The sequence below is a fragment of the Motacilla alba genome, chromosome 3 (genome assembly GCF_015832195.1).
Source record: "Motacilla alba alba isolate MOTALB_02 chromosome 3, Motacilla_alba_V1.0_pri, whole genome shotgun sequence".
Taxonomy (NCBI): Eukaryota; Metazoa; Chordata; class Aves; order Passeriformes; family Motacillidae; genus Motacilla; species Motacilla alba.
In genome coordinates, this window is record NC_052018.1 from 102741629 (window position 1) to 102759353 (window position 17725).

Below are 17725 nucleotides of genomic sequence, written 5' to 3' on the forward strand. Positions count from 1 at the left end.
AGCTGGAAGGCAGCTTGGCAGAGCAGGATCTGGACATCCTGATAGTCAGCAAGTTGCACGTGGGTCAGCAATGTGCTCTTGTGGCAAAAAAAAAGCCCAACACTGGTTGGCAGTGGTAAAATGTTACAGAATGGTTGAGAGATGTGAGAGATGGTGGTCAAATGTTGCAGAAAGGTTGAGAGATGTGATCCTTTCACTCTACACAGCACTGCTGAGATGCATCTGGAGCACTGCCCCCACGTGCTGGGCTCCCCAGTGCAAGAACAACATGAGAACACAGGAATAAACCTGTGTTTACTCAGCAAAGGGCCACAAAGGCCATCAAGGGCTCTCTCCCATGAAGAGAGGGTGAGGAAGCAGGGGCTGCTCAGCCAGGAGAAGAGAAGGCTCTGTGGGGATCCATCAATGTTATGAAATTATTGATGTATGTGAGGCAAAGAAGACAGATTTTTCTTAGTGGTGCTCAGTGACAGAACAAGAGGCAATAAGGACAGACAGAAATATATGAAATGTCATTTAAACTTTAGGAAAATATTTGTACTGGGAGGGTGAATGAGCAATGTGACAGGTTTCCCGGAGTGGTTATGGATCCTTCATCTTTGTAGAGGACCCAGACGACCTGTGCAACCTGCCTTTGCTCTGAACAGAGGGGTTGGACAGCTCCCCTCTCACCTTGGTGACTTTATCACTGAAATTTCTGCTTAGATATGTCCCCTAAGAACTTGCGGAGCAAAACAGAGGTGAGGTGTGATGGGTTAAATCCTGGATGAGAGTGAAACACCCACCCACCTGAACTCCCACTCCCTCTTCTCTGACTGTTGTTTTGTTCTTTCCTCCTTGATCTGCCCAGCATTTTGGCAAGAATGGCACATTTTCTGTGTTTTCATAGAGATACCATCACCTTGGGTAAGGGACTAGTTACTTCTAACCATTTCTCTTGTTACCACTGACACTTAAGTGGTCAGTTGCTGGGGTTTGAGACTGAAAAAAATCTCTGTCCATGAGATTTTGATGTCTTAAGCATTCCATTTTATACAAAACAGTATATTCACATGCAAAGTAAGCCAAGGGCCTGCCTGAGTAGCAACACTGGGTTAAATATGAGCTTCTGTCAACCAGTGTTGCTCCACGCACAATCTGCAATGGAAAGATGCTCAGGAAGGTGCCCACATCCTTCCTGAAGGGAATGCATTTTCAGAAACAAGCAGCCGCTATTCCAGACCTGTCGCTGGAAGGTTTCCTCACATGAAGGGAATTTGTCTTATTTCAGTGCCATGAAGTTTAGTCTGTGGCATGCAGCCTGGGCCACTTTTCAAAAGCTGTAGTAACATTTCATCATTTCTCTTCCCATTATGTTCTTCCCAAACACAGATGAGAGCAGGCTCAGAGCATGCAGATGACACTGAAAACATCATTTTTCCTCCTTTCTGGCACATTTACTGCTATGAAAATTCCCATTTGTTAGATAGGCTTTGCAGATTTTTTGGTATCTGAACTAATCTAAGGAGCCAAGATAAAACAGAAACCAAATGTATTATATTCGCTAGACTCTGCATTCTATTACAAAACATCCATATCAAGGATAAATTTATATTTGATGTGATAAAAAAATAGTTAGAAATATTTTAAGCAACCAGCTTCTAAGAGGACCTTTACCATCATCAGATGCGGCATATTGTGAAATATCTCAATTGTGTGCAATTGTGTGTAGTCCATGATGTTACTATGTAAATGACCATTCACAGGTAAATATCTTTCTTAAATAAACTCATCAATTTGCCAAATTTATGCATCACCTGTACCTTGAAGAAATAATTAATAGAATATTCCAGGTCCACACAACAATTACTACTCAAAGTTATAAACTGAGTTTTTTCTTTGTTAGATATTGTATCTGCAACTTTCTAGTGACAGGTTTTAGTTACTTCTGAAACAACTCAAAAGATCACAAAACAGAAAAAAATAATGTAAAAGCAATACAGAAACACTTTTCTCTTGTAGTAGGCAGGGGGATGAAACTTTAAAAATATATGTTTAGCAATATGACTAATCATGTACATTGCTGAGAAGTGCAAACTCATATACATAAAGTAAACCCAAACCTTTGCTCAAATAATTGAAAGCTTTTCAATACCACATTTCATTTCTACCACAAAAGCAACTGCAGAGAAACAGAATTAGTCCTTTCATTCTTTCCCTAGTTTTCAAACTATGGAATTTTCATGTGAATAAATTATTAGCTTTTGCATACAGTTAACCTCCTAGCCTGTAATAAACACAATTTGAGCCAAAAGCTTTTCAGATTATAAATATTCTGCTGGTTTTGGGTGTGTCCAAGATGGCACGCCTTGCTGTAGAGTGGAGAACCAGAACAAGACACAAAAATCCAGAATACGTGACTAGGTAGTTATACAAAACTTCCTATTATCAGTCATTTTTTCCTGATAAAAGTATACAAATAGAAATAAAAAACCCTTAAAGAAATTCCATCTTCTTATGGGTATAAAAATGTGCAACATTTGGCTATTACAAATGTGATAAATTAAAACCAAAAGTCAGCAGCTTACTTTTATCATTTACTGTGAAGGATTATGGCTCTCCATTATTATTCCACCATCACTCCTGCATAATTCTATTTAGATCAATAAGGTTAGGTTGGAATAAAACTACATTATGATGCTGGTGAATCAGGACCCTTATTTTTGACACATTTAAGCTTTTCCTGGAAGACCAGATGGTTGCTGCGTGTTATTCAGATGAAATCTAAAAGAACTAAAATACTCAGCATGCTTTTATTATTGGCATATTTAGTGTGTCACCTAAAGAAATCCACAAAGGGAGATAATAAGCCTTCTCAACTGTTTCACAGTAATTATAGCCCTTGTGATAGTGCTACATTAAGATAACAAAATGTAAAATGTGTTTTCAATCAGGAAATCCATTTGAAATATTTATGCAGGAAAGGGACTGCATTGAACAGGTAACCATCAGTACATTAGACATGGAATCAAGTGCAACAAAACCAAGTTCTGCCTATGTTTGATACTGCACATTGTCCAAAATTTATAAAGCATATTTTTGTTCTTACCACAAGCCTTACAGATTTTCACAGCGTTTACCAGTCCAGTTAAATATCTAATATTAAAACAACATAAAGCTTTAGGCACTTGCTTCAAATGTTTCCTCAGTTTTTCAGAGGGACATTTTTTCATGTACTTACGGTCATTGCATAATGGTCCACTAAAGGAGGTCATGCTGCAGTCACAGCTGAACCCATCCCACTGCTGTAGGCACACACCCTGGTTTGCACAGGAATCCTCTTGGCACGTCGTGCTGGGGCCTAATGAGAACACACAAAAAAAGACTTGCACTTCGTCTCCCAAAGAAAGGTACTTCCCAGTGGGTCACATTGAGTAGTCGCCAACATCTCAAATCAAATGAGCAAAGAGTTACCAAGTCAAACGCACATAAACTCACTGGTTTTGGAGCAGCATGTAACATTAAAAGGGGAGGGCTTGCTTTAGTTGTAAGATCACTATGTCGAACACATAAGATTGCACAAAACAGAAGCAGAATTATTCCAGGTACAGTGGGAATGTTAACTTTGTTGTCGGTTATTTGTTAATCTCGTGTCAGACCATTAACTGGCTAAACATTGTCTAAAAACTTCATTATTTCTTCCTGTAAATACATTTCAAGCAGCAAAGCCAGATGCCACAGGAATCAAAACTCTGGGATATGAAAGACTGGATAATGAAGTAGAAAAATGAAACAAGTTCTAAGAAATAATAAAATGAAGCTATGCTATTACAACTATTTCAATCCCACAAATTATTTTAAATGATTTAGGTCTGAAATTCAGAGCAGTTTGGGATTCGTTGGCTGGAATGTTGACAAGAACCAATTCACATGCTTTGGGGATCCCATGCAAGTTCCTTCTAAAAGGGGAAATGCAGAAAATCAGACTACTAATGAACTGGCATGCCAAAATGTGACATACACATGAAAAAACAAAGCTGCTCTATTTCTAAAGAATCATAACTAGACTACTGAAATATAAAGAAATTTCAAAAAGGAATGATCAAAGCACTAAAGCAACCACTATACAAACATATTCAAGACTGAAAGCCTTTATGCAAGCAATGCTGGAAAATGAAGGTTCATTTAGCCCATTGTTTTAGAGGTGTGAAAGGCAAAATCAGCGAGGAAAAAACACACTTTAGTTCTGAAATGTACAGAGCATTTATTGCAGAAATCCAACTGTGCATTGGGGGTTTCAGTCTTGTTTAATACACACAGGGCTATCTACCTTGCAAATCAGCTTTCATCAATGCAACTTTGTCAGCAAAATAAAAAAAAGCAAAATATAGTAAATGTTAGTAAGCAATATTGAAATGGCAGCAAACACAGAAAAAACCCATTCAGAATAAAGTGCATGCTGCTGTTAAAGAGAGAAAGAAATGCCATATAATGCAAACAAATTAATGCTAATAGCCATAAATCTTCAGGCAAGCCAAAATAAGAAAGCAGTAATTTGCCAGTATTTTACTAGAAATATAATGGTTAATTGAGCTGATGACATGTAATGGAGGAAAATTAAAAGTGTGGGTTTTTTTCTTCCTTGGATAGCTATGAATGCATTAACAGAGTAAATGCATGGCTGAATCCTGACTAGCCCTTTGTCATGTTCAGATACACTGAATTCAAGAATAATTAGCACCATCATACTCTGTGGTCTGCCTTTTTCTAGGCCTCTCTCTGTGGCTGGTGAATGAAGACTGAAATACAGACCGTGAACCACAGTTTACTATGAGCTCTCACACACATCTCACACTACAAGGAAAAATTTGGTTCTGGGATTATAAAATTGTCCCAAATTGTTTTGGAGGAGGCACATCAATATCTGTCTGAAATTCCCACAGACAGTCATTGATGGTAAAAAGAGCAAAGCTGGTCCAAAGATTACATAAATAAATTAAAAATCGCACTCCAGCGAGAAATCCTCGTAACCCTTCTTTTCCATCAGACCTTCAAATATCTCAGTGTGGGATTTTCTTTGGATTTGCTGGTATTTTAAAAAAAATCCATATCAATATGATTTAAATTAGCTCCATGGCCTCTTCCTTTAAATGAGGCACAGCTCAATCTCTGAAGCAAGGCCTGAACAGTCATCAAAGTCACTGAGAGAGAAGACAGGGTACACTGTATCCCTGTCTTGGCAAAATTATTACTTCTTCTATTTTATCCCTTTAGTATAATAATAATAAACAATAATAAAATAATAATAAAATAATAATAAAAATAAAAAAATTAATAATAATACCACCACCAACTATAGCTGACTGCAGCAGGCAGACATCAGATAGCAATTTCTTTTTCTTTGGAGTTCTGAGCCCAGAAGTTTAAACATTTGGGCATTACATCACCCCTTCTTGAGCAGAGGATTATAATGACAGAATCCCGTAGCTGACAAGACACACTTTTTCTCACCAGATTCTGCTACTCGGAAACTTTACAAAGCTGAAGTGAAAATATCTGTAGGTGTTTAAATGTTATATATTCATGGATTTATTTACACTTTAGTTATGCAATGTTGAATTTCCTCATCTTTGCAAAAGTAGAGCAGAAGTCACAAGGACTTGAAAGTACATAAACTGCAGGACCCTGTAGGCACATTAGGAAGTGCATGTGAAAACACTTATTCAGAAAAAAATGTACAAACAATCTCGCTAAAAAAGTGAGGGTGTTTTTTTTTTTTAATTAAATTGATTCTTAGCACTCTTGGCTTATCTATATTAGTCATTATTCTAAAATTGCCATCAAGACTAGCTTGCATATAAGCATTTCTTTTAGCAAAAGTAGGATTATTTTTCCCCAAAGAACAGAAGACAACTGTTTGATGGTGGTAAATATTATGATATTTACCCTAACAAGTTCATATTTTCCTATATATAGATTTATTTACTGAAGTACTAAGGTAGTTAGTAAAAATATAGAACACACCCTTTTCTAGCACTTTTTCTTTTTTCATATTCAATTTTTAAAATATTTTAATTTATTCAGTCTTCACTGCAGACTTTTTAACTAAATGAGTTTGTGATCTCCTTTACATTTGTCCTATGTTAGGGCTTGCATGCAATATATTACAATATATATTATGACTACATTATTTACTGAACCATAGATGTTTTACAATATATTAATAAAATAAATTTCTTATCTTACCACCAAGAATCTTCACGTATGTTAATATTGTGAATTTTTCGTGTAGTTAATATAATACACAAATTGCATTTTATATGCACATATACACAAAGTGCATTTTTCTTATAACTACATAAAAATTATGGTTGCATCATATTTTAAGTGGGAAAAGGAAGTACAATTTATTTGACTCGAGGAAAACTGTGTTGACACAACCTGGCTTTGGGGTTTGCCATTAACAATTCAAAGAGCTAGTTAGCATATTTATCTTTCTAGCTGCTAGCTTCTATCTGGTCTAATCACTGAAAATTTGTCAAGAAGGTGGATTCTGCAAAGTGTAAATTATGTTTCATGTTCAATGATAGAGATATCTCTCTGCCTGTGGTTGAAGCTTCAAAAGGCAAACCTTCCAACTTGCCCCAGCAATCCCATGGGTGATCTTGCTCAAAATGTTTAATGCACTTATGACCATCAAATTATTGAGAAACATAAATATTTTAGGTACAAAATCTAACATATAAAATTAATTAGAAGTACATTATGGCTTCAAAGTTTGAAAGTTTGACAGAAGAGAGAAAAAGAGTAGTTGTTGTTTTTTTTTCCCCTCTTATGTACCTGAAAGATGGGGAATTCAATCCCATAAATCTGAAAATCAACAAATCCAAGTGCCTCACTTCTCAGGACAGATTTTGCAGAAACTGATTTCTTAACGCTGGGCATATACCAGCTGTCTTTGGGATTGAGAGTGGTGGTGACTAGCACTTCTGAAATTACTTATGCTGCTGTGTCCTGAGCTCTTTGGACCCGAGGTCTCAGGGGACTACCAGGGCTTACACATCCCGTGGCAGGGTGAGATTGGTGCAGAACTCTCAGCTCTGTAAGGATGGAGACAGTCCTGGCTGGACACAGCAGCAGAGGTAGAAGCAGCTTGAGGCATGCAAGGGTTTCCTAGGAGGCACCTGAATTCACAAGTGACCTAAATCATTTTTTAGGTGGCAGAAGAGTATTTTGGAAATCTGAATCAATTATCTGCAAACAAGAGACTGACAGATGGGTCAGACATGAGGACTTGAAGTAAACAAGTGACATGGAAGAGATAACTTGCAAGTTAAGCAGAAAGGTTGGAAGGGGATATTTTATTCCATGCTGTTAAAGATTTCCTTCTGCAGGCAGAAGACTTTTGAGGAGGCAGCTCGCTGGGAGCCAGGCAGCACATCTGGTTTGACCAGTTTCTTGTGTCAGGTGGTTTTGGTGTTGGAAAAAACTCACTTTCTACCAAAAAGGACAATAGTTTTATGGCCTCTATTAAATTGTTGGTAGCTTTACTAAATCCACCTATATCTGACTTGTGCCAGCGGTTTAAAAGGTGAACTCACACACCAGGCCTGTGGCAATATTTCTTTGAAGTACAGAAAATTCATTTAGGAAATTACATTATTTCAAAAGAGGCTGTGAAATGCATAATGGAATTAAGATATACTTTGACTCTCTGGAGGGATGGTGCAGGGATGGAATTGCTAAAACCATTCAGAAAGCAGAATCTAATTTTCTAAACTCAGTGGCAAACTAATACATATTTCTGCACTCCTGAAAGACATATGCAAAATTCCTATCTTCTATTTTTCTGTAGCTTTAGTGTCTGTTTCTATATACTAACAATAGAACTTATATTGCTAACTTAAAGTAGCAGGTAAAGAACAAAAATGTTCCACCTGTCCAAATGTGCTGTGGGCACACCAAAAGAGGAGACAGGCTTTATCCACCAGGAAGGTTTATCTCCTAAAACTTGAGGAACCCCCCAGCTCTCCTTAGATTTTTACAATGTCAGTTTTCATACTTAACAAACTTGATATCAAAATCATTAAGATTCCAACTTGAAATTGATTTTATAATGTCATTTACACATTTTTCTGTCCAGAGAAGAATGGCACTTGAGAGAAGGGAGAACATATAAAATTGAACATAAACACAAAATCCAGAACTATGTGAATAAATTAGATATGCAGGGACAGAAAATATATTCAAATTATTCCATAAACCATAGTAAAAATAGCGTGGGATCAAATGACAGCAGGAAAAATAGCTAGAGATTGACATTCCTGAATTAGGAATACACTTCTTCTAATTTTGTCCTCACTTAAATTTCATGATATACCAGATGAGTCAATAAGGACATAATATTGTGAGATAAAACATATTTGTCTGTTACTGATTTCAAATAGAAAGGTTCATATCAATACTAATCTAAGGGGTGAGCAAAAATACAGAAGACAGAAGATTGGTATTAAAAAGTTTCATAAATTAGCTTTGAATTAACCAACTCAAAATGTCTGTTTTAAAATTGGAATTACTTAGCTAATGTCTCAGCATTAAATAATGCCTGAGTGTTATGAAGATATAAAGAACTTCATTGAAGCTAATTGTTACTGTTGTTATCATTAATTAAAATACATCAGTAGTAAACAAAACACATGCAAAAAAATCTTGCTACTGGGAAGTAAGGAACCCACATTTAACATTCTGAAGTTAACTCATGTTCTCAGATTAATCTCTGTGCTTTAGGGCAGGCATATGCCTGTCTCCATAATACTAAAAAACACAGCCTTTATGTAAGAAGGGGTGAAGCAAGATCAATTAGAAGCAGGTAAAATATAGTCTCTTGATATATGGAGTGTAAATATCAAAAAAGCCCTGCAGGATTGGCACAGTACTTTCACTATTTTTTATACATACATACATACATACATACATATATATATATATATATGTATGTATATATGTATGTATGTATAAAACACCAAAAAGCAACAAAACCAGCATATTTAATACCTTCACATCCTCTTTCTATTTGCCCATTGCAGAAGAGAGCATCTGAGATGAGATCAGGGAGCCGTCCATTCAAGTCAACTGATGCAAGGCAGCCTTGGAACCCCTCCTTTGCATGCACCAGCTTGGGCAAGGATTTAAACATTTCTTTGGCCACTCCTCCAATATACAAATCACCTGGTGAGGAGAAATAAATATTAGATAAAAAAAAAAAAAAAGAACCAGCAGAATCTTTGACCCACTTGATCTTCTGGCCCTTTTGTGCTGAATGACAGATACATCCAAAAATATTCTTTGAAATAAATGTAGAAGAAAACAAATACTGAAAACGTGCAAGGTACTACAGCATAGCAGGACTGTATTTTTTCAAATGTAAATGTAGACTTCAAATTTGTGTGGCTGATTACTTAGAAGTACTTGGGCGAGCTTTCCATGTGCCAGCTCACATGTTCAGGAAACATGCATCCATTGCAGAGAGGAGGATTAAATCACAGAATGCCCATCTAGAAACTCATCTAGCACTGGCACAATTGTTCATATAATTGATATGCAATTTGTTCATATAATTGTTCAAATATTCAGGGAGGCTGGCCACAGATCATGCCAATGATGGGCACAGCACAGCGAGATAAAAGGCAACAGGATCCACCTGAAGTCCATGTATCCAGAATCATCCATTCAGAAGTACACCAAGAAATAAAAGATTGAGGGACACATGAAAGGAGAAACTTAGAGATAGCATTGTTAAATAGCAAAATGACCAACTATCCCCACTGAAACTCATATGAGAACAAGGGGAGTTAGATGCCTTTAAAACAGCAATAGGAACACTGAGTAAATGCAATTTTGCTGCCAAAAATGATTCTAATGGCAGACACCTATAGCAAACAGCTTGCTCTGATGAACCTCAGGCAACTTACTCAAGGCTGAAAACCAGGGCTTTTTTCCCTTCAAGTAATTCCTAGCTCTGTGATAGACTTAATTTGAAAGTACGTAACTCTAACTTTCCTCTTCAACCTTTCCTCTTCCCTTTTGAGGGAAGGACACTTTTTTGTTTTAAAACAATTCAAGCTCTACATTTCTTTCATGTGTTGGGTGTGTCTGGCAGACAGAACAGTCACCTTTCAATCCAACATAACCATAAGAACCTCCCTAAGTATGCCTCAAGTGTCAGGCTGCAGGTTTAACCAGGCATTAAATCCTCACTGATGCAATGCATTTTTGCCAGCACAAATTTTCAGCAGTTTATCTAAATATACATTCTAATCTACATTGTGCTTTCCAGAACAACCCCCAGTCTGGCTGATTTTGGAGCCTAGGCCACAAGACCAGGTGCTCTAGTACCAAAGAGTGTTTCTGCATGACCTCAAATGCAAAATTTCCTCAGTGTTTGCTGAGCTTTGTAGGCAGGTTTTACAGTGACAGAACTCAGAATGTACTGTTGCCACTACCCCATGTTGCTAGCTTTAACGTTCCTCTGATTGGTGTAAATCACAGGTACACCTTTTGCTGGTTCTCCTGGCATATTTCTTGTTTGAAAGTGACTGCAATTTAGTGCTGTTTGTAATGGTTTACAGTTTACCTGTGAGGAAATAACCTGAAACAAATAAATGTCTGTAAGACTGAGAAAAATCTTTAGTGGCCACCTATCCTCCCTAAAATTCGACTGCATTTGAATTAGTGAAATAAAGAGAAAATGGAACATAGTTAGGAAAATGGTTATTCACATATAGAATTTATAAGCAAACCAACCAAAAGTCTTAGCAACCTTTGTAGCATCATATATTAAGACACCTTAAATTTTATCCATTCTATGTAGATAATTTGGAAAATAAGATCTTGCTTTCCTCTAGAGCTCTGAGGTACAATGTAAATCTCACAAGCATGGGATTAAACGTAACAGATTAAAATATGGTGATCCATCTGTTCCCACAAATGGGATCTAATTCATTCACAGCAGAAAGATTCCTGCGTTTTTCAATCTGCTGAACTGAAAACAAAGTTAAAACACTTGTGTCATGATAAAGGTTCTTCATCTTTTTCTCAGACGGGGCATCTAGAAAGCAAAACCTTTCCAAGTTTCCTGAAGCTTTTTGCCTTCAGTCACTGCCAGCTCAGAATAGAGAGATAATTCATCTCAACTGATCCAAATAGATTTAAAAGAGGGGAAACTGTTCCAGAGAATAGTATTAAGAAAATTACTTCTATGATAAAAAAATTAAACTTGATCTATTGCACACGACATGTGTAACCTCTTTTCAAAAATATACTGTCCAAGCAACCCTTTTTATTCTGTGATTGGTCACATCTTTAAAACCACAGCCTTTCAGATTGATCCCCTGCTAATTCCTGATATCCATCTCTCAAACCTATTGAGATTGCTATATACAGTCATGCAGTACCTGCCACCTATGATGGATGGCTAGTAGAAATCCAGGTCAGTGTGCCAACACATAAACTGGAACTCAGAATATTTTCTCCAGAAAGCATACACTGGAACATTGCCAAATAGGTGTCATATGCAGTGAAGTACAATATATTGAGTCTAAATAAGCTGCCTCCCTACAGCTCACTTACAGTACCTTAAGAGTGCTGATAATTAGACTGATCATTTTATACTACTAAAGATACAATTTTTACAAATACATGTTCTGGGTAATATTTCAATTTTGTTGATGTTCAAAATAACTTTGAGTTCTGCTTTTAAAAATCAGACGTAGCTCACACCTAATACAAAAATACATATCTTATGTATTGAGCAGCCATACTGACTATTATACTTCATCTTTTATAAAGTATATAAAAGTATTTTTATGACTATGAGGTAATCTTCCCAGATTTAATATCAAATATTTAACACCATATGTGTTTTGAGTTTGCTGCTGCTGGCATGAAAAGCACTTTCAGACACAAAATTTTGCTAAGCTCTGGAATTAAAACTCATATTTTTATTTTTGTTTTAAAGTTAGTTATTTTTTTTTGCTTGGTAATTTTTCTTATCTGACATCAAAAAATGTTTGCATCGTTTCTTTTGTTTGAATTAATCACATGTTACTTTCATGTCCATCTCAATGAAGAAGTAGTTTCCAATAAAACTCAATCCATTAGACTTTCAGACAAGACAGGATTGCAGAAAATATTGTTAATTAAATTTTGCCTCAAACATGTGATGGCAGATATACAGAAAAGATGAAAGATTTTCCCTATTTCAACTAAAAGAGATCAGAGGAATCAACATAGTGCAATACAGATTCCCAGGTTTTCTCTTTCCCACTTCCTATGTAAGTACAGCTTCGCTACTGGAAATTTTACTCCAGAGCAAATCCCTTGTTGTGCAGCTGCCCACTTACAGGTGTGAATTACATGCAAGTTATTTCATGAAGTTTGGTACCACAGTTCATCAGATCAATAGTAGAAGCTTGTGACACTGTGTAAACTGGCTGGAGCCTAAATGCAACACTAATATTACACTGCTACCCACTGAAAATGTGTAACCATCCTTTCTGGAACTAAAGTTCAGCTGTTGCCTTTCTTGTACATGTTCTCTTCTAAAGTTCAGTTTGATTTTTAAATGTGTCCCTAAAAACGTCTCATTTTTCTCATATTAATCCCGATTTTCTTTAATTTATAAAAGAAAATAGCAAATTTACATAATATATATGCCAACTGTCATAGGCAAAGTTGCAGGTAGTAAAGAAAGAGGTGAGGTGATAGAGTGACTCAAGTTTTTGTCCTGATCACTAGAAAAGCTCCAAATAAAGCAATTTACTGGAGAGCAGATCTCACAATTCTCCTCTTTTTTCTTGTATTCAGTCAGTGCACAGATTTATCTCTTTTTTTTTTTTTTTTTCATGGCAGGCCAGAGGAATCAGCTGGAAGGCAGCATGTTCACTTTCAGAGCTAGACCTGCTCCTGGCAATGATGGCACTGCTCAGTTATGCCACAAGTACTCCTAAAGAGAAGATTTTAGTGGGTTTAATCTGCATCTTTTACAGGTACTGCAGATCCTCAGTTATTCCCACAGGATCTTTCCTATTTACACCTATTAATCTCTTTTCTGAATTAGTGCTGATTTGTGCTTTAATAACAAGTAAATTTAACACAGAAACAAATTGCTAGCTAATAAATTAACTTGAGTTCTCAATGTATTCATTATTGGAATCACACTTATGCAAAAGCACACAGAACACCACACAAGAGTGAGTCACACACAACTGTTGGTAAAACAAATGCCAAGTCCTCCTGTAATAGCTCATCTTTTTTTATCCCAAGCCTCTGCATTTCTTCAAAATAAGAACTTTGCAAATGCTAAACCAAAGAAATGTGAAACAAAGATTGAAGATGCTGTTCTATTTTCTGACTAACTAACAGAAGTTATTAAGAGTTATTATCGGGCACCAGTGACATTGCTGACAGGTCACTTCACAGACTTTTCTCCTTTTCTCCATTCCTGAGAATTCTTACATGATGTATGCTGGTGGGGAAAAACTATTAACTTCATTTAACAGCTACCATTGTCTTCAAAAGTAAGTAGAGAGGGAATTGTTTTCCATGTGTTTACGATGGTAACAACATAAGAATACTGCTCAGGTGTGACTGGTGCACCTGGACCCCTTAACAAACCAGCAGCAGTGGGGTACAGAAGATTTGTGACATCAGACAACAAGTAGTTTAGCCAGGATGTAGTTAGACTTCTTTACTCTCCTAAATCTGTGCATTGTTTACATATCTGGTGTTAATTTCTTGAACACCTTTGCTGACAAGAAAGGAAAACCATTCATTTAAATATGGCCCCATGCGTGACTAAAAAAAAATAAAAAATAAGGAGGAAATACAACAGTGGAAGGAAAAGCTTGACTTTTTCATAATCCATAAAGACAATATCTCTGGAATATTTTTATGGGCATCTTTAAATCCATCATTCTCTCCAAGAGCAGCCATTCTCTCCCCCATTCTCTTGTTGTGCTGTTGGTTTTAAAAGTACTTTCAGCTATTGTCCTAATTTCTTTTTCCTTTTGGAAGAAGTTTCTTTGTCATGTTTCTAATGTCACATTGCACTAAATCACTGCCATGGCTGGGATTGAGAGTGGTTCTGTGGTGTACTAGGGTGGTGTTACTCCCCAGGAGGGAGATGGATAGCCCTGGCACACCGTGGTGGATTCTGAAAACACAGCAGGCATCTCCACAATTCCTTTATGTGACACATGAAAATACAAAGGAACATCTGGCTGTGGTGAAGCCAAGGTGTCAGGCACACTTTCCTCCAAATATTCTAGTTCAGAATGATCAAGCATAAAACAGCTTCTTCCCTCAGGCAGGCAAAGACAAAGGAGGGCTGCAGAGACTGAGCTATGCCATAGGGAAAGTCTAATCTCAAATGCAAAAAAGTGTTCACTTCATTCCAGTCCCTCCTAAAACAGATCAGCTGCTCTTACCACATCAATAGAAATCACTTGGTAGTATCTTAATAATTGCACTACAAACTTCATGGTGGAACTCATCCTAAGACAACCCACACAATCCCAACTCATGGTATTTTTAAGGCAACTGAATTGTGAAAGTAAATTATACAAGCTGAATATGCTCTGACTGAAAGAACAGACACCATCCTGGTCGCCAGTCAAGGGCTGTTCTCTCAAATGGAAATGTCAGGTAGGCATTCAGGTGTCTTTGACATTCACTGAAATATGGGAGCTTAGTTGGCCTTGATGACCTTCTCACCTCCCCAGCATACAGAATCACCCACCTTTTTGCACATTTACTTTGTGCAATAGACAGAGAACAGTGGAGATTTTTCTTTCAAATTTCAGCACACACTTCAGAAAAGGAACTGGGCCTGAATACTGGAGGAGTGGTCATTCCAGAGTCTCTCCTCACCTTCATCAATCCTGAGTAAATATTTGCTCTTCGTTCCGTATAAAAAAAAAGTGTTTGCTCCTTAAAAAAACATTGATGGTACATAACTGCTCTTTTTTTTTTCATAAACCAAGAAGCCTGCTGTGATCATAGCCCATTAATAAACAGAAGAACTGTTGACAAAGGCTTAAATGCTGCATCCACACAGCTTCTGCAGCGCATACGCTCCAGCATATGGCTTTTCAAACCCCCTTTGCAGCAGAGAATATGCACTTTGCTGTGCATTCCCAGGCCTGCTTGGTGCTAGAGCAAAGCATGACTGAATTTTGTCTACCACTTGAAAGGAAGGGCGCTTGAGGGAAGACACGAAAATATAAACTTAGTGTTTTATGTCCACTTACTCACTTCAAAGAGTCCATTCTGTAGCTTCAGTATTGATTTGTGGTTGATGTCTTTAGGTTTTGATGTGATTTTTTTAAAAGAAAAATAGTCTTTTCAAATATTTTTCCTATTGGAGTGATGAATTCCATCACTTTTAGACCCTCTCTCACCTAAGGAGGGAAAGGGTGGCTAGTTTACTTGTCCAAGCTCTGCTGAGTTATCTGTCCTTTCAAATACTTCAGGCAAGAGGCTGTTTTATGATGTGACAGGTGGTGGCTTTCATCTTTCACATCCCCTATACTGATAACCAAGCAAGGCAAAATGTTTACAGGCAAATGAAAAGGAAAAAATAAAGAAGAATTTCTGGGTTAGCAAGTCACTCTTTTGGGAAGGAATATAGAAACTGATCTTTTCACCCCAATTCTACACCGCTTTCAGTATCTTGCCTGAATACACCATTAAATGTATTAGAAAAAAAAAAAAAGAAATCACCAGCACTGAAATGCTGACATTGTGGGTTTTCTTTAGGCACCCTTATTGGCACAATAGTACATATTGTAGTTATTTGTCAAGAGAATTGAACTTTGAAGATATTTCTTCCTTTGAGTGATACTTTACTGTTCTTTTTACAATTTCACTGTAGCACTGCCCTGTAGTCCACACTGACAGAAAAAAAAAAAAAAAAAAAAAAAAAAAAAAGGACAAGAAGAATTAAGAGGTACCATAAAGAATTTACAGTTGATGGGTGCACCAGGAACAGCATCTTCCAGTTTTCACTTGCCACCAATTTCCATGGCAGTCCACAGTACAGATTCAGGTGCTGCTCCACCTTCCATCTCCTGATTCTATTATGCTACACAGAACTACACTGAAGGCTTTCCACAGTTCCACAAACATCCCTCTGCCAAGAAACTCTTCCTTATGCTCTGCTGGATGTGCTGTCCAATTCTGCACCCACCTCTCTGTGCTCAGATTTCATTCTTATTACAATTTTCAACTTAGGTTAGTGCTCCTCAGGGATTACACAAATGTGCCCATGTTTCACAGGCAAGTAAAGCTGTGTCATAAGGAGTGCTGGTGTGTGAGAAACAGCAACCACACAACAATGTCCTCAGGAGACAAGCATTGGACAGACAAAAGGAGATATTCAAAAAGTAAGTGCTCACATCTGAAGACTTCTCCAGGTTAAAATCCACCATTTCCCCAAAAAATTCTGTTCTCAAAAATATTTTTTTTTCCTCACAAGAAACAGTCACACAAAAACATTTAACATTTTCCTGACAATAATATTACTCAGAGTCCCAGCTGCTCTATTTCTCTCTGCTTGTTTTCACCCCCACTAAAGACTAGATGAAGAGCACTGGCATTGAAAAAGATTAAACAGATGTAAAACCAAAGCAGTCTGCTTGTGCAATGGACTGTGAGGAAAGTTGGTGATGCATGTTAAATGGTAAATAATAAAATCTAATTGCCATATAAATGCGCGTGGCAATCCATCTCCCACATAATCAATGTTACTCTGCATGAGGGGCATGGCTGTGGTGGAGAGGTGAGGCATTCAAGCACATCAAATGTCCTTCATTTCTTTCCTGTTCTGACCACTTCTGGAGATTGCACACACCTCAAAAATAGACAAAATCTAACGAAGCTGGCATTTGCATGGCATAGTATATTCAGATCTCCTTTCCTCCTGCTATGATTTTTTCACTCTCTGCTTTATCAGCCAACACATGCTCTTAGCAGAGCTTGCTTTCGAAATAGTGAGGAATTCCTCTTTCCAACAGACCTACTAGAACTCAGAGATCATCATCAGCAAAACTCTTCCTTTGGCTAGAGCTCCACATAAAGCTACCAACCAGCTGAGATGCCAAACATTCTCATTTTGAATGCAGGCTGGCAGAGAGTAATTTTTATATGATATTTCTTTTGATCAAGACAATCACATTCAGACTCTAAGGATATTCCACAGAGCTGCCCTTTTGCAAAAAGGATCATTCAGTTAAAATACCAAGGTTAATGAGGGTTCACAGCAGCACATTTTAAAGCAAATTTAGGATGTTCTTCTTCACTCTGTGTATCTGTAGCGGGGGGCTAGGATGCAGTGGATGCATATTTATACTAAATATATAGTATTCTGCTATATTATAGCAGAGGTTTTGGTAAGTTTTAAGAGCACTTATGTTTCCTGTATAATTCTTAACATAGCTTTTACTTAGTGTTCTAGAAAGGCTTGAAAGAAATTCCACAATTACCAGCAGTAATAACCTGCATGTCAAACAGCTGTAGGAATGAAGGCAAATCTATCCAGTCATATATGTATGAAAGACTGAGAAGAACAGGGGAAGAGAGGCAGAAAACAAAAACCCTTTCACCATGTACTGATCTGACGGACTATTGCATTGTTGTTAACTTCACAGTATAAGCTCTAGAATATCTTCATTTAACCTAGAACTACTGG

General features: G+C 37.2%; 1 protein-coding gene across 30 annotated transcripts in view; it reads right to left on the bottom strand.

The window, feature by feature from the left end:
• Positions 1 to 17725, bottom strand: part of NRXN1 (neurexin 1) — a 673398-nt gene that overhangs the window by 332136 nt on the left and 323537 nt on the right. For 17 of the 30 annotated variants that reach the window (XM_038133405.1, XM_038133404.1, XM_038133407.1 and 14 more), the window contains 2 exons: positions 9034 to 9207; positions 3221 to 3340 (listed from right to left, as the gene is read on the bottom strand). In XM_038133405.1, the coding sequence (XP_037989333.1) occupies positions 3221 to 3340; positions 9034 to 9207 (294 nt within the window). Of the gene's footprint in view, positions 1 to 3220; positions 3341 to 4309; positions 4337 to 9033; positions 9208 to 17725 lie in introns of all 30 variants that reach the window. The other 13 variants (XM_038133376.1, XM_038133387.1, XM_038133371.1 and 10 more) reach the window with 1 other exon arrangement.